The sequence below is a fragment of the Pongo pygmaeus genome, chromosome 3, assembly GCF_028885625.2.
Source record: "Pongo pygmaeus isolate AG05252 chromosome 3, NHGRI_mPonPyg2-v2.0_pri, whole genome shotgun sequence".
NCBI lineage: Eukaryota > Metazoa > Chordata > Mammalia > Primates > Hominidae > Pongo > Pongo pygmaeus.
The window spans coordinates 159,333,058-159,360,282 of record NC_072376.2 but is presented as its reverse complement, the minus strand read 5'-3'; the positions used below and the strand labels follow the sequence as shown (position 1 = coordinate 159,360,282).

Genomic DNA, 27,225 nt, shown 5'->3' with positions numbered 1-27,225 from the left:
AGTTTGGTTTTTCCTGAGGACTTTAAGGTACCTCCCTACCCCCAAAAATGGTTTAAAAAAATGTATTTGTTATTGAATATTTTCTGAAGCGTCACAAATCTCTAAATATTAACAAAGAAGTACCACCCACATAACAGGTTATTATTTTAAAGTCACAGTAAATTATGTCATAAGAATTAAACACTGTATTTTAAAAGCCTTGCTGGCCAGGCGCGGTGGCTCCCGCCTGTAATCCCTGCACTTTGAGAGGCTGAGGCGAGTAGATCACCTGAGGTCAGGAGTTCGAGACCAGCCTGGCCAACATGGTGAAACCCTGTCTCTACTAAAAATTAGCTGGGTGTGGTGGTGCACATCTGTAGTCCTAGCTACTCGGGGGGCTGAGGCAGGAGACTTGCTTAAACCCTGGAGGCAGAGGTTGCAGTGAGCCGAGATTGTGCCATTGCACTCCAGCCTGGGCAACAGAGCGAGACTCCATCTCAAAAAAAAAAAAAATTAAAATATAAGTTAGAATAAATAAATAAATAAATGCCTTGCTCCACGCCCTCATGTCCATCCCTCCTTTTTCCCACATTAAAATGTTTATTTGTCTCTATGTTTTCAAATTTATCAGAAGTTTTATATCTCTGTTTCTGGATTTCTGGTTTGGCAAATCATTGATTAATGGCCCTTACCACTTGGTAATGTGATAATATTGATGATGATATAGTTAATAATAGCTAATATTTATTAAGCTTATGGTGCTACTGATTGTCATGAATTGTCTTATTTAATTCTCACAAAATTCTTGTAAGTGGATATTATGCCCATTATTGAGATGAGGGAATAGAGGCTTGAAGTGGTTTAATTAAACTCATTAGAGGTCCTCTAGCTATGGAGCTGCATTCAGACCTAGGTAAACTAAGTCTGGGGTCCTCTGATGCCTGCATATTTCATGGCTGTTTCACGTGGTAAATTATAAACTGTAATGTCTCTCTTCTCCCACCTACCTGTCTCTAATCTTTGGGTTGTCATATCTATCCTTGTACAGGGTGCTGTGTCACATTAGGCATATCACATCACATAGATCCAGGAGGCTGGATCATAGATAAAAGAGTGCAAGGCCAGGTGCAGTGGCTCACGCCTGTAATCCCAGCACTTTGGGAGGCCAAGGCGGGTGAATCACATGAGGTCACGAGTTTGAGACCAGTCTGGCCAACACGGCAAAACCCCATCTCTACTAAAAATACAAAAATTAGTTGGGCATGTTGGTACATGCCTGTACTACCAGCTACTTGGGAGGCTGAGGCACAAGAATCACTTGAACCTGGGAGGCAGAGATTGCAGTATGCTGAGACTGTGCCATTGCACTTCAGCCTGGGAAACAGAGCGCTCTGTCTCAAAAAAAAGAAAAAATAAAAAAAGAGAAAGAAAAAAGAAAAGGGCAAAACAAAAGCTAAGGAGTAAAAAAGTATTTGTGTGTGCCTGTGTGTGTGTGTGTGTGTGTGTGTGTGTGTGTTTAAACCTACTTTTCAGAGTTGACTGGGTAGGGAGCTTGGCAATTTAGTGTTATCTTTCTCAAAGGAAAAAGTAATAGCTAGCTTAACTAGTCCGTGTTTTACTAGTAAAGCATAGCAGCAAAAGTTGTGTAGAAAAATGATTAATTAACAGGAGACTGACAGTGGAAGGGAGTGAAAGGCAGGACTTGAGTTTGCCTTAGTTTCCTTAAACATAAACCTAGCCTGGGAGCTAACAATCTGGTAAGTATACAAACAGACCCTGAAGATGGAATGAAAAAGTTACCAGGAGGAAACTGGGCATAGATTAATACACCAGATCTTTACTTTATGGTAAATCCTGGCATTGATTAAGAAGATGCCAAGTAATTCCGGCTTTTAGCAAGCTCTTAGCCTCTGCAGAGAAGTCCTGAGAGCCCCAGGAATGAAACTTCTTGAAGCATTCTATCCAAGCTTACTACCAGAGATGAAGCTGTTTTCTGGGGCCATGACAATCCCAACAGCCTGGTAGACAGGATTGTAGTTAATCTTAACATTGAAAATAGGTGCTTTATCCTAGGCTTTCCTCCTAAGGTCTCACCTTTGCAGAAATGATACTATGCTTTTACCAGATGGGAGCATGGATTTAGGAGTCAAATCCCAGTTTCACCACTGATGCATTTAATTTATTTCTCTCAACCACTTAACTACTCTGAGCCTTATCTTTTGTATCTATAAAATAAAGTAATCCTTACCTCATAGGGTTATTTTGAGGATTAAATAAAATAACGCATTGTCTGGCATACAGAAGGTGCTCAATAAATGTCAGCTTTTTTTTCTGCTTATGAAATGCAATTTTGAAGGAAAAGCTAAGAAAAAGAATGTAATAATTCCATTATAACTTCCTGGGTCAGAAAAACAGATTTTGTCCCCTGTCCTTACAGAATTTTATGCATCATCTCTCATTTAGGACTCTGTGAGCTCCTGATCTAGGGGGAAAAATGAAATTCAGTTTGGTTAAGAAAACATCTTGGAAGGCAGTTTTTAAACTGTGAAGAAGCTAGGTTAAATGGGAGCCAAGTGGGGCCATTTCCAGGGGTTTTGGAGGTGAAACAATTTGTTTTTATACTTGTATCAGTGCTTTTACTCTTTTAAATCTCATTTCTAGTCCCTTTGGATCTATAATAAAGTCTTCAGTACTATACATTTTTATTAAACATCTTCTTCTGGACTCCAATTTGCATTTCAGATAATATAACAAAATGTATGTGTTTCAAATATTCACTGCATAATTGTGATTAGAACATGTAATCCCTCAAAAGATGTTAATTGCAATTTAAATTCACACTGAATTTAATTAAGTGAGTTGGGGATTAGAAAGTAGATGTAAGGAGTAGTTAAGGGAATACATTTTTTAAAAGCATCCACTTTTTTTTCTAAAACACATAAACCTCTTTCAACTTTAAGATTAGAACTCTGTAGAAAATACAGAAGAAAAGAGGAGAAAGCAGGTTAAAGAACATCTTAGAAAAATCTCAAACTATGTTCACAATTTGGATTTAAGCTGTTAAATAATTGTGGTTAGACGGGAGGGCTGGTTTGAGTAACCTTCTCATTTGTATTCTTGAAGAGTCTTTCAGTACATGTTAACTCACTTGGTGTCTGATGAAGACTTCAGTTAAACTGCGATATTTAAGAACTGCAGAGAATCACTGGGTTGGAAGCAGCCACGGAGATCTTTCAGTCCAACTGTTACCTGATGCTTCAAGCTTCCTTATAATCTTCTTGCCAAGGGGGTATTTTATGAATAATTTGATGTAATAGGAACTTTGTGTATGGACAAATCATATATAAGTAGTGCTTTTCCATGAAGGCTTCACTGTTTTAATGAAAATAAACAGTAACTTTGCAAGAAACACAGATATCTTTTTTTCTAATAAAATAAAGAATATTAAAACTTTAAAGATATAAAAAGTATTAAGCAGTTATATCTCCCAGAGATAGGGAGAATAAAGTGTGCAAATTATCTGTTGTTGAATCAAAAAGCAGTTCTTCAAAAGGCTGCCAGAATAACATTGTGCCTATAAACCTCATTTTATTTATAAATTTTCCTAGGAATAAGTTTTATAAGATAAGGAATCAGGAGTCAGTTTTAAGATGGTCTAAACAGTTTTAAAAGCAAAAGTATATCCTTACTGTTAAGTAATTTTCTTGTTTTTGTATGTGTTTAGAAGAGGAAAAAATCAATTTCATAAACTTATTTTGAATTAGTCACACCGTGAGTATGATGTGCACATTTCTGGAGAGAGGAAGAGAGAATATATGTGTTAATTAGGCACAGTAGCTGTCTGATACTTTGTTGGACTCTATAAATAACTTTTTAACAAACAAATTGCAGTCTTAAAAAATGTTGTTCTTAGTGGAAATATTTCCTCTGAAAATTCTAGTGGGAAGCTCTGTCTTTGTTTCATAAGAAATTGAGTATCTTTAAAAAAGAATCATGAATCTGAGCTTTGCATCTGGAACAAATTTCTTCAACTTTATCTTTTCTGTTGTGAGTTAAGGGAATACTTTTTAAAAAATGAGTAAATAATAAACTCTGTTTTAAAGGAAACAAAAACTCTGTTTTTGTCTAAGATACCGTCTGTGGCTTTAAATATTTAAACCCTCATCTATTTTGCTTGCAACCTAAAATCATTCTACATAAATGTCTTCATTTATTTGCAGTTTTTTCCTCCAGAAATGACTACTTTGATAATGACTGTCATAGATTCTTTTTCTAATATCATAAAATTACTGTTATTCTTAATGGGATGACTTTTTTTTTTTCTTTTGGATTAGGCTCACATTATCACATGAACATACTTTTTGGCCAATGGCATTTCAAGGGAAAGGTTTACTGTTCATTTACTGTCCTAAAGTACATTGCATTGTGACTTCTCTTAGTCACATACGATGTTCTGCAATCACTATATAATAAAATTTTATGTTCTTGTATGGTTTATAATATTTTAATAACTTATTTTTTTATTACAGAAGCATTATGTATTCCTAGTGAGCAATATAGAAAATATAAATTAAAAATACCATAATCTCACTGTTCAGTTAACTACATTAATGTTTTTATGTGTATCTTTTCAAACCTTTTAATCTGCACATATGTTTAATGAAATGAGTCATACAATGCATACTGTTTTGTAACTCTATTTGTCCACTTAATATAGTGTGAACATCTCTCGATAGTGTCTTCTTATAGACTATTATTCTCACGTATGGATGTGTAATTATTAATATCAGCCCTGATAGTTCCAGCTTTTTTTTTGCTATTAGAAAGTAATGGGGCCAGGCGTGGTGACTCATGCCTATAATCCCAGCATTCTGGGAGGCCAAGGCGGTAGGACTGCTTGAGCCCAGGAATTCAAGACCAGCCTGGGCAACATAGTGGGACCCCATCTCTCAAAAGTATAAAAAAAATTAGCTAGGTATGGTGGCACATACCTGTAGTCCCAGCAACTTGGGAGTCTGAGGTGGGAGATCGTCTGAGCCCAGGAGATTGAGACTGCAGTGAATTGTGATTGTGCCACTGCACTCTAGCTTGGGCAAAAGGGTGAGACTTTGTCTCAAAAAAAAAAAAGAAAAAAAAAAGGAAATAACGGTATGATGAAAATCTTTTTAGCTAAATCTTTTTGCGAACCTGAATTCTGTTTTTTTTTTTTTTTTTTCTAAGACAGGGTCTTGCTCTGTCACCCAGGGTGGAGTACAGTTACACAATCCTAGCTTACTGCAGCCGCAAACTCATGAGCCCAAGCAGTCCTCCTGCCTCAGCCTCCCAAGTAGCTGGGCATACAGGCATGTGCCACAACACCTGGCTAAGTTTTTAATTTTTTCTAGAGACAGGATATTACTATGTTGCCCAGGCTGGCCTTGAACTTCTGGCCTCAAACAATCCTCCTGCCTCGGCCTCCCAAAGTGCTGGGATTACAGATGTGACTGAATTATTTTCTGAGATAAATTTTTACAAGAGACATTGCTGGGTCAAGGGGCACGTATGGACATTTGTAAGATACTGATATTTACCACACTTTCAGCAATATTATAAAGTGTGTGAAGTTAACTTTTCCCTGAACTCTCATTAATCATATGCAATATTCGTTGCTCATTTAGTGTTTTTCTCCCCTTACAACTTTTGTTTTTCTCCTCCCAATGCAAGTTGGTCTATATTATAAAGATGAGGAGTCCACATAATATTTTATAGACATGTGTATTTAATAAATATTTTTATTTCATGCCTTTTTCCCAATTTTCATTGCTTGCATTTTAGAGTAAAATCTAGAGGGCAGCATTTCAAAAGTTGCTGTATGTCTTTATTTTACTTCAACCAAAAGACGTACATGGTGTAGTTGCTGAGTGTGTTATTTAACTGGATCTCTAACCGTGTTATAAATGGTGCCTGTAGAAGGATCTGGGGACAAGACCTTTAAGCTTTTTTTCTTTTTAATCACAGCTTAAGATCTTGAAGAATCTGAACTTATATAAGAATGTTTGGGCTACTGTTATTACAGTGAAACCTTCTGAGAGTATCTTCACAGGTGATTTTTTTTTAGAGAAAGTCACTTACAGATATAAAATGTTTGACCAGGAGAAAGCCTCAGGTTGTCAGAGTTACTTACACACCGTTGTTCAGCTGGTCCTCTTTATTAAATCATCTCTTGGCAGTCCATTAGTTGTGGTGCTACAGCTATTGCATGGCCCACTAAGCTAATATACCTTCAATCACTAACGGAAGGATAACCTTAATAAAAATTTGAAGTCAATTTAGTGCTTCACTGCTTGCTGACTAGTGTTTTACTTTTTAGTGTGTCTATACAATTTCCATGCTGTGTATTTTTGATATTCATATATATCTTAGCTACATAGCATATTAGAGTAAAATAAAGATTAATGGTGTGGAGAAGGAAGAGTATTTGGGAGCTCTTCCTTGTAATCCTGACTCAGCCACTGTTAGACATTGTGTGATCTTGAGCAAGTCACTTCCCACACTGGGCTGCTGTCTAATCCTTACATGTAAAATTAAGAAATTGGGAAGAGATTTTCTCATATTTATTTCCATATTTATTGTTTGTAGAAAATTTAAACCACATTCTGCTGAATGTAGCACTTTCAAGCTTGTTTTAAACATCAGCTATGATTTTACTAACAAAAAAGAATTGCTATATTCTTCCCCATATAAATATTTGAGTAACTAGAATGAAAAAAAAAGAGAAGATCCACATTATTCAGTGGTAAGTGATACAGGAGAAAACTCATTTAAACTCAATTAACTTTAAAAAATTAACATTTTGTAGCAATTATTGAAAAATATATTTATTTAGTCTTTATTTTGAAAAAAATTAAATTATGAAAATAAGCTTATTTTATCATTCACTTCACAAAATTTACATGAGAACTATTCACTAATTCTTGGCATGAATGGATAAAGAATCAAGTGTTGCTTTTAGGGAGCGGGGGCTGATGTAATTTTTCTGAGAAAATTGTATGATGATTTGATATCCTATTTTTCTCTCCTGTTTATTTTTGCAAAAATAATTGTCTTCATCGGTTTTCACAGGTGCTCTTATTTAAAAAATAGCCTGGTCACTCCTTTTAAGCACCTATCCTGTCTTTTTTTTTTTTTTCTTCTCATTGAGTTTGTTCTGATTTTCACTGACTTACTTAAATTCTGCAGGATGGGCAGTTATATTTAGCAACCTAGTTATGTATTATTTGTGATATATTCACAAGGTGTTTAAAATACTGTACAATTAGTGAGAGTAAGCCAACCAAAGCTGGAGTGCAGAGATAGACATTGGGGTGTGTGTACAGAAAGGGAAGAGGTTTTCCTGGGGATCATTTTAGAAATGGTCAGTTTATTAGTGAACCATTCCCCACTGTGATGTCTCTTGTTTCCTTGTACAACCTAAGTTCTTAGGGAACTTGGAGAATGAATACTTAGATAATGAAGGCTTACTGGGCCTTACTTTATATAATATCTTGTAGCATACTCACTGGTTTCGTATTTGCCATCTCATTTAATCCTCACAAAATTTTATGAAGTTGGCATTGTTTTTCCCATTTAATGAAATGAATAAACTGAGATGTAATGATTTTTCATAGCTATGTATGTGATAAGTTGTTTTGAAATCAGATCTTCTGACTCCATTGTAAGTGCTAGTTCTAGTATTTTGTAAATGCCTCTGTGATGATTTTAAATTAAAACAGTTTATTTAATATGAAATCCTTACCATCTTTAAATAAATGTGAAACAAGGGTATCTTTTTTGAATATTAGATAAGGTCTAAGCCTCCAGATCATGTTACTGTTGAAAATAATGACTTGAAAAGACATTTTTACAAATCACAAGCAGAGCCCTGAAGCTTAATCTTTCTTAGTTAGGAAGTAGTAACAGAAATTTGGTGGTTTTGGTTTATTTCTAATTCTGTTAAGCAAAACCTTATTTTTTTTAATTGAAATTTTCTATGTAAACCTCAAAATCATTTAAATACAAACAATCTAAAGCTTAATGTCATATAGTTATGTTTTTCTTTTTGTTGACTTTTAAAATTTTTGTGATTTAAAAACAGATTTTTGTGTATATAATTTATAGACAGTAAAATTCGTCTTTTAAAATTATATAATGTTTTAGAATATGTGTAAAATTGTATAAACACTACTACAATCAAAATTTAAAACATTGCCATCAGGACAAAAAATTCTTTTATGGCTCTTTCCCCTTCCCTTACCTGCAGTCCTTGACAGTCTGTGATCTGATTTCTGTTTTACCGTTTCCAGAATAGCCTATCAGTGGAATCATACAGTACATGTAGCCTTTTGTATTTGGCTGCTTTTACTTAGCAGAGTGCTTTTGAGATTCATCCATGTTGTTCCATTTATCCATAGTTCATTCCTTTTTATTGCTGAGTCATATTCCACTGTATGAATGTACCATAATTTCTTTATCCATTCACCATTTGAAGGACATTTGGGTAGTTTCCAGTTTTGAGCTATTACTAATAAATCTGAACATTTGAATACAAGTCTGTGTGAGTGTAGGAATATCTATCTTTTGGTTAAATATCTAGTGGTGGGATGGTTTGGTCATATGGTAAATATATGTGTAACTTTAACAGAAACTTTGTTTTTGACAGTGGCTTCATCATTTTCAATCTATACCAGCAATATATGAGAGTCCTCATTGGTCCACATCCTCACCAACACTGAGCTGCCAGTTTCTTTTTAAGTTTTAGCCCTTCTTGCTGGTAAATAGTGTTATCTCATTGTGATTTTAATTAATTAATAGTTCTCTACCAACTAAAGATGTTTAGGATCTTTTCATGTGTTAATTTGTCATCCACATCTCTTCTTCAGTGAAGTGTCTGTTCAAATCTTTTGCCCATTTTTAAAAACTTGGGGTTGTCTTCTTATTTAGTTGTAAGAGTTTTGTTTTATTTTGTTTTAAAAATATATTCTGCATACAAGTCCTTTATCAGCTATGTATTTTAGAAATTATTCTCCCAGTCTGTTTGCTTTTTCATTTTCTTTACAGTGACTTTGAAGGACAATGAAGTCCAATTTATCCATTCTTAATTTTATGATTTAAAATTTATTATATCAAAAGTTTGTGATTTTTGTAGCCTAGCATAGATATGTTGTCCTAATCCAGACTCACAAAGATGTTCTTTAAGTGTTCTAGAAGTTTTATAGATTTAGTTCTTATGTTTAGGTCTATGATCCATTCCAAGTTGCTTTGTGTGTATAGTGTGAATGAGCATCAGAGTTTTTTGGGGTTTTTTTGTGTGTGGATGTCCAGTTACCACCTATTGAAAAGATTATTCTTTCCACATTGAATTACTCTAGCACGTTTGCCAAAAATCAATTTACCATCTCTATATAGATCTGTTTCTGAACTTTCTCTTTTCTTCTGTTGATCCATCTATCTGTCCTTAAGCCAGTACCACATTGTCTTGATTAGCATAACTTTATCTTAAAATATAAAATGTGAGTCTTCCAACTTTTCTAAGAAAAATTCCTTGAATAAATAAATAAATAAATAAATAAATAAAATTTATTTTTAAAATAAATTGTAGTCATTTGTCAATTTCTACTAAAAATCCTGTAGGGATTTTGACTGAGATTACATTGAGTCTATAGATCAATGTGGAGAAATTTGACACCTTAATATCGAGGATTCTAATACATATCTCTCTATTTAAGTCTTTTAGGATTTATCTTATCAGTGTTTTATAACCTTTAGCATACACAGTCTACACATATTTTGTTAGCTTTATTTTATATTTCATGTTCTTTATACTGTTTGTGAAAAAGATTTTTATTAATTTCAATTTAAAATTATTCCTTCTATGTATATAGAAATACACTGATTTTTCAATATAGACCTTGCATTCTTGAATTTTGATAAACTTTCCTATTTTGTAGTTTTTTTCAGAAGGGAGGTTTTCTAGGATGATGTAATTTGTGAATAAAGGCAGGTTTATTCCTTTCCAATCTATTTGCATTTTCTTTCTTTTTCTTGCAGTATTACGTGGCTAACACTTTCAGGCTGTTCAAAACAAAAATCAAATCGGATAAGTAAAGAGAGTTTTAAAGTTTACTGTTGAGTAAAATAGTAAATACAGATTGTTACACACAAGTCCTCAAAATCAAAAGTGGTTAGAAGCTCAGAGGCCTACTCTTGCAGATTGGGTTTTATAGTAAAAACGAGGAAGTTGTTTAATCTTTACAATGATTGATTACAGCAGTGGGGATTTCCAGATAGCAGAGGATGGGCCAATAACAATTACTTTCACCATTTTTGTAAGGTGACTTAGTTTAGTTTCTGATTGTCAGAGATATTTATAAGGAATAATCCAACTTAAGTTTTGCTTACATTTACCAATCAAATCCTTATTTGACTAACTGACTTGGTCTGCTTGGGGAATTTTCAGCCTGGTCTCCATTTTATTTTACTTTGACAAGGCCAAGATTGGATAGAAGTAGTAATAAGAACACACGTCCTAACTTTGTTCCTGATTTTAGGAACACTCAGTCTTTTACAGTTAGGTATGATGTCAGCTGTTTGGTTTTTTATATGAGGCAGAGGAAATTTTTATCAGTTCTAGTCTTCCAAATTTTTATCATGAATATATATTGAATTTTGTCAAATGATTTTTCTGTACCTATTGAAATGATTATATGTTTTTTTTCTTTTTTCATCTATTGATAAGGTGAATTGCTTTGATTGATTCTTAAATCTTATGCCAACTTTGCATTCCTGGAATAAACTCCACTTTGTCATACTGTATCATCCTTTTTATATATTGCTAGGTTAAATTAGTTCAAATTTTATAAGGAGTTTTATGTCTATGTGCATGAGGATTATTCTTCTGTGGTTTCCTTATGATGTTTTAATCTGATTTTGGTATCAGGTTAGTGCTGGTCTCGTAAAATGATTTGGCAAATTTTCTTTCCTGTTGTATTTCTCTTGGTGAGTTTTTATAGAATTAATATTTCTTCTTTAAATATTTGGTAGAATTCACCAGTGCAGCCATTTGGTCCTAGAGATTGCATTTTGGGAAAGTTTTTAACTACACATTTAATGTCTTTGATATGTAATAGAAAATTTAGGTCATCTGTTCTTAAGAGAGTTTTGGTAGTTTGTGTCTTTCAAGGAATTTGTTCATTTCATCTAAGTTTTCAAATTTGGGGACATAATGCTGTCTACAATATTCTCATCTTTTAAATATCTGAAGGAGTTTCGGATGTCCCTGCTTTCATTCCCGATATTAGAAATGTCTGTATTTTCTTTTTTTACCCAAGGGCAGGGATGAACAAACTGTGGTTTGCAGGGCAAATCAGGCTTGCTGAAAGTTTTTTTGTGTGGTATATGAGTTAAGAATGTTTTGTGGGGCGATGAGGGGATGGTTAATGGATCCAAAAAGAAAGAATGAATAAGACCTAGTATTTGATAGCACAACAGGGTGACTATAGTCAATAATAATTTAATTGTACATTTAAAAATAACTAAGGAGTATAATTGGGTTGTTTGTAACACAAGGGATGGATGCTTGAGGAGATGGATACCCATTTTATATGATGTGATTATTACACATTGTATGCTTGTATCAAAACATCTCATATACTCCATAAATATGTACACCTATTATGTACCCACAAAACTTAAAATAAAAGGAAAGAATAGTTTTTACATTTTTTTAAATGTTTGGATAAAAATCAAAAGAAGAATAAAATTTCAAGATGTGAAAATTAAACAAAAATCAAATTTTAGTATCCATAGATAAAGTTTTATTGGAACACAGCCACACTCATTAGTTTATATATTGCCTATGGCTGCTTTTGCACCACAATAGCAGAGTTGAGAATTTGTGACCATATGGTCCACAGAGCCTAAAATACATAAATAATGTGCCTGTTGTATAATTTAAAAATGTATCTAGTCTTTGACCCAAGTTCTTGGCACAGAGCTTCAATAACGTTTGGAATTTTCTGAGTGATGGGAGTATCTTTGTTAGGCTGATGAGGTTACTCTTGGTGAGTCCTGGATAGCTTTGGGATGGGAACTGGCCACCAGAAAGACCAAGCATGTGATTAGAAGGTTGGAACTTTCAGCTGCCTGACCTCTAGGAAGAGGAGGGGGCTGGAGATTGAATTCAATCGTGTGATCGATGATTTAATCAATTATGCCTACATAATGAAACACCAATTAAAACTCGGTGTTGCCTCTTGGTTTGTAAGCATCTTGATGTTCTCTGAGAGGGCATGGAAGCTCTGCACTCCTTCCCAGACCTTGCCTAATGTGTATCCCTTATAATTAAACTGTAATTGTTAAGTATGGCACTTCGAGTAAGTTCTGTGAGTTATTCTAGTGAATTAGTGAACCTAAGGGGGCCATTGGAGCCAGTTGGTCAAAAGTGTGGGTAGCCTGTGGACTCTTGAAGTGCAGCTGCTGTCTAAAGCAAGGGCAGTTCTGTGGGGGACTGAGTTTTTAACTTGTGGAGTTTGACACTAATTCTAGGTAGTTAACACCAGAATTGTATTCCAGAACACCCAGTTGGCGTTAGACCAGTTGGGTTAAAACAAAGCCATGACTCTTTAAAAGTTCACCAATCCCTGTTTTAGAGGTATATCAATTTTATTTGTCTTTTTCAAAGGCCCAGCTTTTGATTTCAGTGATTTTTCTTTACTGTTTTTCTGTTTTTTATTTCATTATTTTCTGCTCATATCTTTATTATTTCCTTCCTGTGCTTGTTCTGTATTTAATTTGCCCTTCTTTTTCTAATTTCTTGTGCCTTTGGAATTATGCCATCTTTCCCTTCTTGGTGTTGAGTGACATTATATTTGCATTTTGAAATTGGCCATGGTGGCAGTATTTACACCATGAAAATCAGCACATATTACAAATTGGTGTTATCTCTTTATCCTAAGAGCCAGTCGTTAAACGGTTACTAGCACACTACTTGTAATGGCAAAAACACAGCCTTTAAAAATTTTCTCAGGGGACCTAACATTAGAAAAAACGCCAATAAAAAGTTAAGTCAGAAGAGGAAAGAACTTATTAGTTTAAAATATGATTTACAATATAGACTTTAAAATCTGAAACTGTAAAGGAGATTGTGCACTATTTGATCCTGAAGACATAAAGAATAGGATAGGTAGACACCATCTGTGATTTCAGTATAGTCCTTTTTGAGGAAAAGTGCCTTGATGAGATGATCTGCAGAAGTCCGTTGCAGTTCTGTGAATCTATGGTAAGTTATTTCCCAGAAGATGGTAGGAAAGCTATTTTATTGCTAATGAAAAGCTGATGAGAGAGTTATTGCTAAGGGATTGATCCATTGCCCTCTTAAGAAGCTTTGAGATTCCCAGACCTAATGGATGGAAAAAGAGCAGAAATAACAGAGTTAAGAAAGCTAGAGTCTAAAATTCGTAAGAAACATTAGATACTTTGACATAGGCTGTCACTTAGGTTTTGTGGATGCCCTTCTAAACAAAGTGTTAGGGGAATTCTTGGCCAATTTCTCTCTCAGTGTGCTGAGAGCTTAGTTCAATGTGTTGGTATTAAATAGAGCTTCCATTAATTGATCAGAAAAGTGCTTGTTGTATTTCACTAGGAGATATTGGAAAAGCCCATTTTAAAGTTAATTTCTGTGCTGCCATAACTCTTTGATACCATTGATCTTCTTGTATTGTAGTTGTTATGATGTCTCTCTTCTAGTCCTAGACTGTGAGTTGGTACTCTATGGTATTTATTTTTGTGTTTGCTTAATAAATTTAGGTTGAAGGAATGAATAATTAGAGAAGCATTTCTTTTATTCTTTTCTGGAAGAGATAGGAAACCCAAAGGATTAAGAAGAATTAAACTTGAGGAATATTGAGAAATTGGTTTTTTTAAAAGATACAATATCAAATAGTATATAACATTTTAAGTAAGTTTCATTCAGCTTAATCTTAGAGATTTACAATAAAAATCTTAGATATTTATCAGTAAGCTATTAATAGATAAATAGTACAAATAAATAGTATTTTCAATTTAAGTGTTGGTATTCTGGGTTATACCCATGATTTGTTCCTGTGAATATTCAGTGTTAGCATAGCAAAGAAGACTAAGTAGTTTAGTCTTTTAACTACTTTTAAGTAGTTTCCTTTTGGTATTATCCTCAACTCATTCAATTTTTAGTCAGACATTGAGCATCTAATATGTGCACAGCATTGTTCAAAGTTTGCCTAAAGATTAAAGAGAGAGCCTCTAAAATTCTTAACATAATTCTAGGAGAAGCACAAAGGAAAAAATATTCATAATTCCATTTACCCCAACATAACCATTAGTGTTTCAGCATGTGCCCTTTTTCCACGATATATCTACAAATGTCTGTTAAAAATAATATATAAAACAGACAGTGTGGATGTAATAGAGAGGGTGCAAGAGATGTCTGGAGATGAGTTCTATTCTGGCTTTACTGCTGTCCAGTATGACCTTGGGAAAGATCCTTTGCCTGTCTGGAGTTTTGTTTCTTGATTTACAAAGGGATTGTCATAGTATTTAATGGCCCTTCCCACTTAAAAATTCTGATTTTATAGAAATTGAACACCTTTGAAGACTGAGATTTCAGGAGGATGCAATCAAAATGTTGGATTAAGTTTAATTTCACCTCAATTATAAGGCAGATTTTAAAATCTTGAATTAAATATTTCTTGCTAATATTAGGTATTGTTATTGTGAACCAGTAACCCTTAAAGTAACAAATTTCTTCCCAGAACTAGAACAACAATCTGAATTGATGAGCTTATTTGAACTGATAATTATGTTTTTAGGAAAATGTTGAAACAATTCTTTTAAGCTCTTAAAAAGTATTCTACTAGAAATAAGAAATACAGAATCATTACTATTTTAAGTACATGACATTTCATCAAAAAACCATACCAAAGAGAAATCAAAGCAGCTATGTTACTTCATTCTTTTTGCACCTCAAGAAAATTGATTTTGCCCTTCCTCTCTTGCCCTATGCATATTGTGAAAATGTAGATTGGTATGCACGAACTGTTGCATATTGTGTACCAGGGCTTTAAAAGTGTTAAAAGGTGTCTGTTTTGTCTTAGAAGGGTCAGTTTGCACATTAAATGATTTTTGTTGAACAGTTAAGGTGTCCTTTTAATTTTACTGTTTTGTACTAGAATTTTTTGTATGCATTTTAATGGTTATTTAAGAGTCCCCATGTACTTAGAAAGGAATCTGAATATATGTGCCTTTTTAAAAAAAGCCTCAGCACAATGTAGGTTATTCCATCAATACCATCAAATGACTGGGAGCTGTAGTTGGAACAGTATGTAAAAATACAGCTTGTGAAAGATTTCCTTTATTAACTGTCATCATCCACAGAATATATGTTCAAATAAACGTTGTGCAATAACTAAATTTGAGATTAATAGGCCCCTTAAGAAACAGCGAAGTCATTCAGAATAGTCAGTGAAAAATAGGCTGTAAGACTGTAACATGCACATATTGTCCTGCTTATGTGCTCTCTCTGGTGTCATTCCCATTTATCACTGTCGGCCGGCTCTGTTCTCATTAAAACACTCTTGCACAAAAGCAACTTAATTTTCTTAAGAGGAGAGGACACCTGATTCAATTTAGCACCCAGAAAACAGTAACTTGAATATATTTTTTTCCTTACCTGAATTGAGATGAATAGTTACAAACAAGGATAGCATCCCGCTATTCATCTCAAGATTTAGAATATTAAATAATTTTTTCCACTGGTGTCAAGAAATGGACCTGTAGAAATAGGCAAGAAATGTAGCTTGCTCCTCATGTTAAACATTCACTCTTAACTTGAAGATTGTATATTTATATATATACACACACATTATATATATCTATAAATCTATATCTGTATATAGTATACATACTTCAGAAGTGTATATATATGTATATATACTTCTGTTAATTCCTGTAATATTTTAAAACAAAGAATTAAAATTAATCTTTCTTTAATTTGGTGAATGCCTTGTAGCAGTAATAAGTCTTCATTTAGCTTTCTTTGTTGAGAGAAAATATTCAGTAATGGTTTAAGTAATATTCAGTAATTTAAGTAATGGTACTTAAAAAATACAATGATACATATAAAAATGGTACCAGATTAAAAGTGCCCTCTTAATATTGAGCATAGTGTATAAACCCGCATTTTGATTGATATCCTGAATATCTTTACTTTTCTGTGGTATGTTGTAGTAATACTTAAATATGACATAGAAATGTAGAATTCAAATTTTTCTTGTAATGAGGTCTCTTCAGTGAAAATAGTGGTAATTAAGTAGTCAGTAGTAAAACTAGCAACTAAGTTGATAAAGTCAATCATAATTGGCTTTGAAAGGAACAATAAATATTTCTTATTTTTTGACTTTTTATAGCACTTTAGAAAGTACCTTACAGATAGAATGAAAATGTTTTGTGTTTTCATATTTAATTGAAGATCAAGTATTGGAATTCAGTCTTTGATGTTTTAGTCTTTATGTGTTTTTAAAACTGAATCTATGCTTAGGGAGAAAATAAATATTAAGGCTGTTTCTCCTTCCTGTGAATCAAAGCCTGATGGGATATAAATTCACATAGTTGAAGAACTTTTCTAGGGTAAGGCAATTTAGCTTTGACCTCCAACAATTGTGACCAATAGTCAGTTTTCTCTTCCTTATTTTCAGTGATGTCATATACAGTAGGAACAAGAGATTATACTAAATAAGATTTAATGTGCCTACTCAAGGTCATAGTTTAGAGGAAATAGTTTTTTATTTATCTGACCTGCTGGAGTAGTCCTTTATTTTTATCCTTGTTTAGGAACACGGTGGTGTCAGGCTTCAAGTACCAGAAAATTAGACTAAAAGTGGCTTTAGCAAGGAGGGACTTATTTTTCTCATATACCAAGATGCCTGGAGGTAGAGGCCACTGGCATTTATTCTGCGGCTCAGTGACATTAGAGTGGCTATCTCTTCAGTGCTCTTATGGATGCAAGATAGCTTTTGCTGCTCTCGGCAGGAAGAATTGTCAGTACCAGAAACTAACGTCCCTCCCTAAGCCCCTACCATCAAGCATATATCACTTTTTATCTCATTGGCCAGAACTTTGTTGCATGGAAACCCCTAGCTTTTCTTTTGTCTTATCTTAAGGTGTGTAACTTCTATCTAAGGTGTGTAACTTCTATACCTAATTTGTTGAGAATTTTTATCATGAAGAGATGTCGAATTTTATCAAATGCATGTTCTGCATCTATTGAGGTAATCATGTGGTTTTTGTCCCTCATTCTATTGATGTGGTGTGCCACATGTATTGATTTGCATGTGTTGAACCATCCTTGCATCCCTAGGATAAATCCCACTTGAACATGGTGTACTATTGTTTTGATGTGCTGTTGGATTCCATTTGCTAGAATGTTGTTGAGGATTTTTGCGTCTGTGTTCATCAGGGATATTAGCCTGTGGTTTTCTTTTTGTGTTGTGTCCTTGTCTGGTTTGGTATCAGGGTAATGCTGACCTCATAGAATGAATTAGGAAGGATTCCTTCCTCTTCAGTTTTTTTTGGGTAGTTTGAGAAGAATTGGTAATAGTTCTTGAAAAGTGTAGTAGAATTCAGCAGTGAAGCCAGCTGGTCCTGGGTTTTTTTTTTTTTTTTTGGTGGGAGACTACTACTGATTCAGTCTTGTTACTCGCTATTGGTCTGTTCAGGTCTCCTATTTTAGCTTCTCCTTTTTTATATGTACTTTTTCTGTCTTGCTTAAAAAAACTGCTTTTCTTTCTGAGGGCATAAAGATAGTTCCATATTTTCTTCTAAAAGTGTTAAAGTTTTGCCTTCCACATCTAGATCTTTAATCTATCTGGTATTTTTTTTCTTTAGTATATTGTAAAAAATCCAGTTGCTTCCCTTTTCCTCGCTGCTTTTATGATACTCTTGTCATACAGCTTTCTCACATTGTTTAAAATTTTTTATTGTTAACATTTCTTCAGTAGAGGTTGTTTTATCTGGTAATCCACTCTGTTCTGGGTTATTGAAGTGACCCCAAAGAGAAGTTTTACTTTTGCTTCTTTCAAGGGCTTAGAAATTGCACTGCCCCTTCATCTGTTTTGTCTTTTCTTTCTTTAAATAAATTGTTAGTTTGAAATTCATGAGTCACGTAGGTAGTGTAAATTCAGTCCTTACACCCACCTTTGATACAGACCTTATACTACTTTCTTAAATTTGTAAGTAGAGTTTTCTATTTGCTTTTACACAGTGCTGGCAGTCCTTCTAGCCTTCCACTCTGCTTTATGCAGATGTCTCATTTCCAGTTCTCCACCCTTTGCAGGCCAAAGCCTGTGTTTCTCATTTCTTCATGGGCATGAGTGCAGCATCAACTCATATGCTTTACTACTCTGGCTTTGACTAATTTCTATATGTTTAGAGCAATTGTCCCGTGGTATCTGTGGGGTATTGGTTCTAGGACTCTCCAGGAACACCAAAATCTGCAGATGTTCAAGTCCCTGATATACAATGACATTTATATATATAAATGCACATCTTCCTGTATACTTTATCTTCTCTAGATTACATAAAATACCTAATATATGATGTAAATGCTGTGTAACAAGTTGTACACTGTATTGCTTAGGGAATAACAACAAGAAAAAAGTATGTACACATTCAGTACAGATGCAACCATCTTTTTTCTTCTTTTTTGAATATAGTATTTTTGATCTGTGGTTGGTTGAATCCACAGATGCAGAACCCACAGATACAGAGGGCTAACTACTTGTTTTTTGTTTGTTTGTTTGTTTTAGCTCAGCTATATATTTAAAATGTTGTGTTGTTATCATAATATTTTTATTGAATGGTGTGAATGTAAGGATTATATACCTGAAATGCCTTCTCACATATTTCTGTTCCCCATTCCCATCCCTCCTTTGATGACATCTCTGTCAGATCTCATGGTTTTCTGGTCACTTTTGATTACAAAAATAGTCATATCTTTGGTAGTTAGGATTAATTTCTAGCTATTAAATAACCCAGGGCATTCTAGTTTGAAACTTTAAATTCCCTTCTTTCCCAAGTGAGGCCAAACCTACGTTTTTAAAACATAGAAAGTTATACTTTTAATTAATGAATATATAAACATGATAAGAATTTAAAAATAGGGCCCATGGAGAAGAAGGCATGGTCTGTTTCACAGTTTTTTTGTTGTTGTTGTGGTGGTGGTGGTGGTGGTGGTTTGTGTTTTTATTTTTTTAACGCTTCTCACCTTTTCTACTTCCAATCACTTCAGAGGAGAAATAAATGAGAGAGAACAGGATGGGGTCTTAGCTTATCGATACTGTCAGACTGTGGACCTCAATGCCCTCTGTCATAGCAGGGGTCTACACGCTATCTCTTTTTGCTGGACAGTTTAGGGGAGAGGGTTGTTCAGAATACACTTCCAACCCCTGCTCCTCTTGTTCCTTCAGCCTCTTATTGGTGGAGTCTCTTCTTGGGTGTGGTCTCTCAAACTGAATTAAGTTCAGTGGCATCTTCTTGGCTCATTTGGAATTGGCAGACCCATGCCTCATCACAGAATTGAGGTATACTTTGTCCAACTGCTTACTGTCTCTCCTTGCGCTACCATTGTGTTCTGTTCTAGGCAGCCCCTCACCTTTGCTATTTCTAGTCAGAAAGCAAGTATTTATTTCTGGTTCACTTATATACCCTCCCTATCCCTGCCACCCAGTGGGAAATGCACTGGGTGAGAATGTTCCTAAGAACTCTTACAGGGTGTATCCGATGCTCCTGTGGTGGCCCAATGTGGAATTTGTCCTCTCACTAAACATCCAGCATGGAACAGAGATGCTATTCTAATTTCTTTGCTGTTTGTTCTAGCACAGTTGCTTCATTTGTAGATATCACCCTCTACCCCAACTTCAGAGGTGCGGTGAACAGAGCAGCTTTCTCCTGTAGAGAAGGAGGAAAACAATTTCATTTTATCAATCTCCTCTGGAATTTCTGGTCTTCACCTATACAGCCTGCATGTGAAGTGGTCCCTGACCCACTTTTGGTGTCTTTTATAAGTACCAAGGTATGTGTCTGGCATCTTACTTTTGAATAGCAGGATTCTTCTCCCAAGTTTGGTATTCTCCTAAGGGTATTCTCCTAGGCTTGAAACATCATTAGAAATTCTGAGATAACCATAAATATCCCATTTTTACATTTTGGTAAACATTTCTGTGTATTTTGACTAAGAATCTGGTACTCAAAAGCAAAAGCTAGAAGTTTAATACATTAACTTGTCATAAATTATTCATACTCAATGTAAATAATGGATTTTACCTTTTTTTTTATTTAGTAGCCTCATAAGGGAAGGAAAAAGAGGGGTGTTGGACCAGCATTATGAAAATTTTTGATACAATGTCATAAGAGAAGACTTGGGTAGGAGTCAGCAGTGTACATATATTTGAAATGCACTTATAAAAGGGACTAGACATATTTATGTAACTCCAGAGCACAGAACATGGTCCAGTGCATGGCAGTTATGGGAAGTTATAGGTTTCAGGCTTATGGTAGGCTTAAGGTAGAACATAATGTTTAGAGCCATTCAGCAATGAAAGAGCTTGCTTTTATGAGAGAATTGTTTTTCCCCATTTTTTTTAGTTTTTTAAAAAAATGTTTTTAATTTTTAAATTTTATTATTATTATACTTTAAGTTTTAGGGTACACGTGCACAACATGCAGGTTTGTTACATATGTATACTTGTGCCATGTTGGTGTGCTGTACCCATTAACTCGTCATTTAGCATTAGGTATATCTCCTAATGCTATCCCTCCCCCCTCCCCCCACCCTACAACAGTCCCCGATGTGTGATGTTCCCCTTCCTGTGTCCAAGTGTTCTCTTTGTTCAATTCCCACCTATGAGTGAGAACATGCGGTGTTTGGTTTTTTGTCCTTGCGATAGTTTGCTGAGAATTATTAGTTTTTTTTTAAGAAATTTACCTTTGTTTTAAATAATTCCAAGTAGTTTATGACGAAATTAATTCATATTGAACTTGCTCAATTTTCCAAAATAATTTAATAAAGACATGCTGTATAATATATAATGGAACATTAGTAAAATATCTTATATTGGGTAAAATTGGGTTGATACCAAAGGCAATATATTATCTACAAATGTGTAATATAACGGAAGTCAATCTAGTCAATATTAAAAAAAAAAAATCTCAACATGAACTTTTTTTTTTTTTTTTTTTAGCTAGGGTTGATCTAATTATTCACCAAATTGTGATTACTCCAAGGTATACATTTTGCTAATGGGATTTTATGAGTTAATAATAAAAACATTACTGTGTAGGACATTCAGTTAGCACAAGAGGTATTTGTTCATTCACTCATTTCTTTCAATGAATTAGACAAATTCTTGTTGTAATGGAGCATTCTAGAGGAGGAATGGATTTTGAAATATTTTCTAACAAAGGAGCTAATAACAAAAGAATTGCTATATTTTAAAATCAAGCTGGGTATGGTGACTCACACCTGTAATCTCAGCTAGGATTTAGGAGGCTGAGATGGGAGGATCGCTTGAGTCCAGGAGTTCAAGACCAGCCTGGGCAACATAAGGAAACCCTGTCTCTACAAAAAAATTAAAAAATTCTAGCTAGGCATGGTGGCTAATTTTTGGTCATTTATGGTTTACAGTCATACTACTCTGAACTTGCCCAATCTCATCTGATCTCGGAAAACATTATTTATATTAAACATATTTTATATAACTGTATTATAATAGGAAGGTTCAGGCATTTTAAGTAAAGCAAGATACTGTTTTGAAAACGATGTGAAGGAAATTCTTGTATTGAATGGGGTGGATGGGAGTCTGAAGTCTAGATCTCCTATTACTGTCATAGGTTGGTTATGGTACCAGATGTCAGATCCAGTCTTCTGTTCCTTGGATTCTACCAAATACATAAAATAACTCAGTAGGAAATGAAGACTTTGGACATTTCAGGGAATCGTACTTGTGTCAGCAATTCATACTTTTTAATTAATGAATATATACACATGATAAAAGTTTTAAAAGAGTACCAGTGGATACAAGGGCCTGCTCTGTTTCACTATCGATAGATAGATAGATAGATAGATAGATAGATAGATAGATAAACCTTCTCACCCATTCTACTTCTGGCCACTTCAGAGTCAGGGTGCGAGTAGGAATAACAAACAATTGGGTGCTTAGGATGAGTTTCATTAGATTCCTATCTTAGATGACCAGGGGAGAGAGATATGTAAGTAGGTCATGTATTTTCATTTTTGTTTTGAGACAGGGTCTTGCTCCGTCGCCCGGGCTGGAATGCAGTGGTACAATTTCGACTCACTGCCACCTCCACCTCCTGGGTTCAAGCAATTCTCCTGCCTAAGCCTCCCAAGTCACTGGGATTGCAGGCATCTGCCACCATACCTGGCTAATTTTTGTATTTTTAGGAGAGACAGGGTTTCACCATGTTGGCCAGGCTGGTTTCAAACTCCTGACCTCAAGTGATCTGCCCACCTCGGCCTCCCAAAGTGCTGGAATTACAGGTGTGAGTCACCATGCCCAACCAGTCATTTCAATGCAGTGGGACAAGTCCCATGGCAGAGATAGGCTCAGGATGTTCTGCCAGCAGGTGTGGGGATACTCAGTCCCTCTGTAAGTGTAGATATGTGTGTATGCTAAGGTGTGTGTGTGTGTGTGTGTGTGTGTGTGTTGGGGGAAGGTCATTGAAAACTTCTTGGAAGTGATAGGGCCAGGAGGCAGAGAAATACTGGGTAGAAGAGGGTAGGGTTTCTGGCGAGAGCTCCACCCTCAAGCCTGGACCCACAGCCCAAAGTGAGAACTATTCTTGTTTCCCCACCGGAAATGTTGCCTTTTGGACTGCCCCACCCACTATCCCGTGCCCATGAGAACTGCAAACCCCAGACTCAGGGGACCCCCCCCCCCCGCGCGCACACACACACACACACACACACTCGCACACACACACATGGAAGAGAGAAGAGAGAAGAGAGAAGCGTCTGAACAACCAGAGGAGAAGAAGCTGGACGTCAGAGACTATGGTCAGAGAGGAGTTCGATTAGGGATGGCCAGACTCCAGGGGAAGATTTTCGTCCCATTCCACCCCGTTTCCAGCTCGCTTTCCCTCTGAGAGCCACTTCCACCGCTCAACAAAGTCCTCCACATTAACTACCCTTTGATTTGTTTGTGTGACCTGATTTTTCCTGGACGCCTGACAAGAACTCGGGTACCAAGAGGGCAGAGTGTAAAAGTCTGTCACCCTGACCCTCCACTGAGCTGGTTAACACCTAGCCATCCACGGACGGCAAATGCTAAAAGAGCAGTGATTTTAACACACGTCTTCTTGGGCTTCGAGGGTCACAGACACCCCCTTCTGGATGGCAGAGCTAAAAGAGCATTGTAACACATTTGGACACTGCCGCGGGGCCACACAAACCCTGCTCCCGCCAGAGAGGTGCGACCGGCCAGTTCCAGTGTTCCTTTGTGCCCGTTCCCACACCCGTTTGCTTGTGTGCTCACTCCTGTAAGGCATCGAGCACAGCGGCCAAGTAAATGAGCCACCCCCTTCGCGAGTCCCATAAGGGATCAAGGGAACTCTCCCATCTCAGAAGGATGATGACCAAGCTGTGTTATTAAAATTAAATAGAATTACCCAGGTAGAAGAGGGGGAAGGGTATTTCAGGCCGCGGAGCAAGGAGATAAGAAATGACATGATGAGTTTGGGGAATTGCAAGTAGTTCATTGTTGTCAGAATGTAAAATTCGAGGCAGGGAATGAGAAGGATAGAAACATGTTCATGGAAGGCCCTGGACGTCATGCCAAGGGGCTGGGAATTCCTCTGCAAGTCAAAATACATGCATGTCTTTTATATATCAATAAAATACTCTAAATATTTGTTATTACTTGTTGAAACTCTGGAAATCATGGTTCTTTCATAGACTGCAACCACAGAATTGAGCCAACCATTACCTTAATTATTGGTTGCTATTGAGCCCACGATCCTTGGTTTCAGTGTCTGATTTCACGTGGTCTTCAGAGTACCCAGAACCTTAATCAATCATTTCACAGAAGATTGACGGAGCTCACTGCACAGCAGGACAGTATAGCTGACTGAGTGAGTTCAAATCCATCACCACTGTCGGCAAACAACTAAGAATGAGTTGGCCTGCAGCGTCGTCTTTGGGTACCTAATATATCCCGTCACTGTCATTTTATACGAGGAAGGAATATAGGCCAATTCACATAAAATGTATTTCTTGCGTTTGGGTTAAAGAAGAGAACAAGAGGGAGTAGGAGTATGGTGATTTGATCTTATAAGCAGTAGTTGTTATATACTCATATAGTTATTTATGAGTATTTATGAGTTATTTATGAGTATGATATTATTTGTCATATATAGTTATTTTACTTTGACTTCTGAGTCTTTTTTCCTCAAATGATTCTATGTTTCCTCAAATGCTAGACAAGACCACTAGTTATTGAGTAAAAGATTAGTGAAAGGGACTTAAAAGAAATGAATTCAGAAGAGACAGGCTCAAAGGGGAAGACCTCCTTCCTTTACTAAAAGAAAGTAATTCTGTTTTAAGCACAAAATAGGATCTAAATATACAAATTGTTTGTCGGAAAGGTACATTTTTTGAGGACCAGTGTTCCCTGTTGGTGTCACCACAACTAATTTATTTATACCCTTTTACTTATTTTTCCCCATACATAAAACTTTTTCCTGGAATCATCCATAATGGAATTCCAGGAAGATGTGTTAAATATATTGCTATAGTTTACAATTGTCATCTGTAATGTTTTATTTAGCTGATTTTCTTTTTTTCACTGCTCCCTGTACAGCACAGAACACCATATGCCATTGTCCCTGTCAGGAAGCAAAGGTTTCCTTGGTCTGTGCCTGTGCCTATGTTTATGCCACAGAGGAGCTGTGGTCCAGTGCCATCTTTTATTGATAGGGCCAGCAAAGGAGAAATCTAATAAAATTATCAAAGCTTTGAATTAATTATGAACTGGAATAGGAGAGCTAAGCTCTCTGGAGCCGAGGATCTCATTACCCATTCACTCTCATCGCATCCTCTTCTGGAGCAGAAGGCATTTTCGGCTACAGCTCTTAGCCTGGCTTTGGACTTTATTCAAACTTACTAAACTGACATCCTCTTTTTACTACAGTGTGGCTGCTAATGTCCAGGATGATTAATTTAATTCTGCTCTGGATATACAGGAGATGTAAATAGGTTCTCTCTACCCCTTTTATTATTTTTTCTTTCGTATTTTCTTTTTATCAAATTGGATGTTATACAAGTTTTTTCCTTTTTGGGTAATGTGAGAAGCTTGCAGGACTCTAGTATAGCGTCATTGAATATAGTGATTAAATTAAAATTAAGAGCTATATTATTACATCTGCTATGTATTCCGTGGATATTTAGGTAAGCAGAAAGTCAAATATTTTTTCTTTGAATTTTGAACACCAAATTGGAGCTTTTCTTGCTTTTCTTTACCTTAGAATTAATGGTACAGCAATAACTTTCCTGGTCTTAACAGCATTGTTCATATTTCTAATGTGTGTTGTATAGAAACATCTTACCTTGTGACTGTAGCTCATAAGACTTGTGTCACTGACAGGGAGCAATTAATGTTTGTCTTACAATTCTGTTTTTCCTTCTTCCAATAATATACATTTTTTAACGAATAAATCAACCTCTGATTGTTTTAAATTTAGTAGGAAAATCAATAGCAACATGGTCTCAATTTAGTATTGGCAATGATTCTTTTGGCACATCATATAGGTTCAAGGCATGACAAGTGTTTTCTGCCTGCTTTTGAGACCCATTATTTATGAATTCCTAAGCTGTAGCTTATCTGTCTTAGTAAACTACAGGCCACTGGCAATTTTTGTAAACAGTGACTAACTTTGCTTTATAGAGTCAATGTTTTAAGGTTTTGAATAGTGGGGGAGGGGAGAATGATAATCTCTGCCTTTATTACTCTTATTTACTTTCAATGAGTTTTTTTCCCCTATTTATTTTCTTCATAGGCAGCTGCAATATTTAATTCAGCCTTTGGAAGTTTTTTGGTAAGTAAACATAGTTTAACTTGTCTATTACAACTTTTGCTATGATATTGTGTATACGAAAGATTTAGTGAAAGCTAGATTTCTTTTACTCTTTGGTTAAATATAAAAGTTGTTGAATCTTTTCATGTGCCAGTATCCATACCCTGAAGAAAATTAGTTAATGAATCAAGCAAATGTTCTCTTACAATATATTTTGGAGGTTTGGGTTTTAAAATTCCATTTAATGAATTCAAGGAATCAATTAAAACACTATGTGTCTCCTTACAGAGGTTATGTCAATATATTGATCATTTAATGAGGTCTTTTAGATTATTATTATTTTGTATCATGGGACTGAGGATTTTGAAAAGGAAACATGACCCAGCTGGTCAGAAAGGGAATGCTAATTTACTTGTTGACATGCCATTTATTTTGTACATTTCACTGTCAAAGAAGCTACTGGCTTGGATGCTTCTGAGAAATCTATGTGAAAAAAAATTTGAAAGGAAGATATGACTAATGAGTAATTTGCAAGTAAATGTTGTATCAATGTATATATATATATAAAGATTCAAAAGTAGTTCAGCTTTCATAAGTAGAACCAATATAAGGATGTTGTTTTAGCATTTTTAATCATTATTTTTAAATAAATGATGTAACAGAGGCTTGATTTGTGTTATGAAAGATTGAGGAACTAAATTTTCTGTTGATTTAATTTTTTTGTGCTTTAAAACTTTGTTAAATTCCTGAAGTTAATTATAATATTGTGTTTTTGGGGGCATAACTCATTAGCAGATATGTAGTGCAGTGATTTACAAATAATTGAGAGTAAAATCAGTGATGTATAAACTAGTTCGTGAGTCTAGGTAAAATATCAATTACCTCTGTTTAAAATGCTCTGTTAATTATTGTTGTATGTATTTAAATGTAGTTAAAGCTTTTAAACATGTTGTTACATAGTATTAATTCTACATAGTGCTACACAGCTTTTAGTGTCACATAGCCTTACGGAGTTTATAATGATGTAGCATCTGCAAAATATATGCATAGCTTATATCCTATTTTTATAGAGCTAGTAATGTTTTTTGTGATGCTGTGTTACTTCTGGGTTTT

At 35.2% G+C, this 27,225-nt stretch overlaps 1 protein-coding gene across 11 annotated transcripts in view; it reads left to right on the top strand.

Moving 5' to 3' along the window:
• Positions 1-27,225, top strand: part of SLC10A7 (solute carrier family 10 member 7) — a 268,404-nt gene that overhangs the window by 54,646 nt on the left and 186,533 nt on the right. For 5 of the 11 annotated variants that reach the window (XR_008502285.2, XR_010126150.1, XM_054486373.2 and 2 more), the window contains one exon: positions 26,095-26,133. The exons of 4 other annotated variants lie outside the window; for them this stretch is intronic. Coding sequence is in view for 4 of the 7 variants with exons in the window: in XM_054486373.2 (XP_054342348.1) it covers positions 26,095-26,133 (39 nt within the window). In the remaining 3 variants the exon portion in view is untranslated. Of the gene's footprint in view, positions 1-3,102; positions 3,154-26,094; positions 26,134-27,225 lie in introns of those variants that run through there. 2 more of the 11 variants (XM_054486378.2, XM_054486383.2) reach the window with 2 other exon arrangements.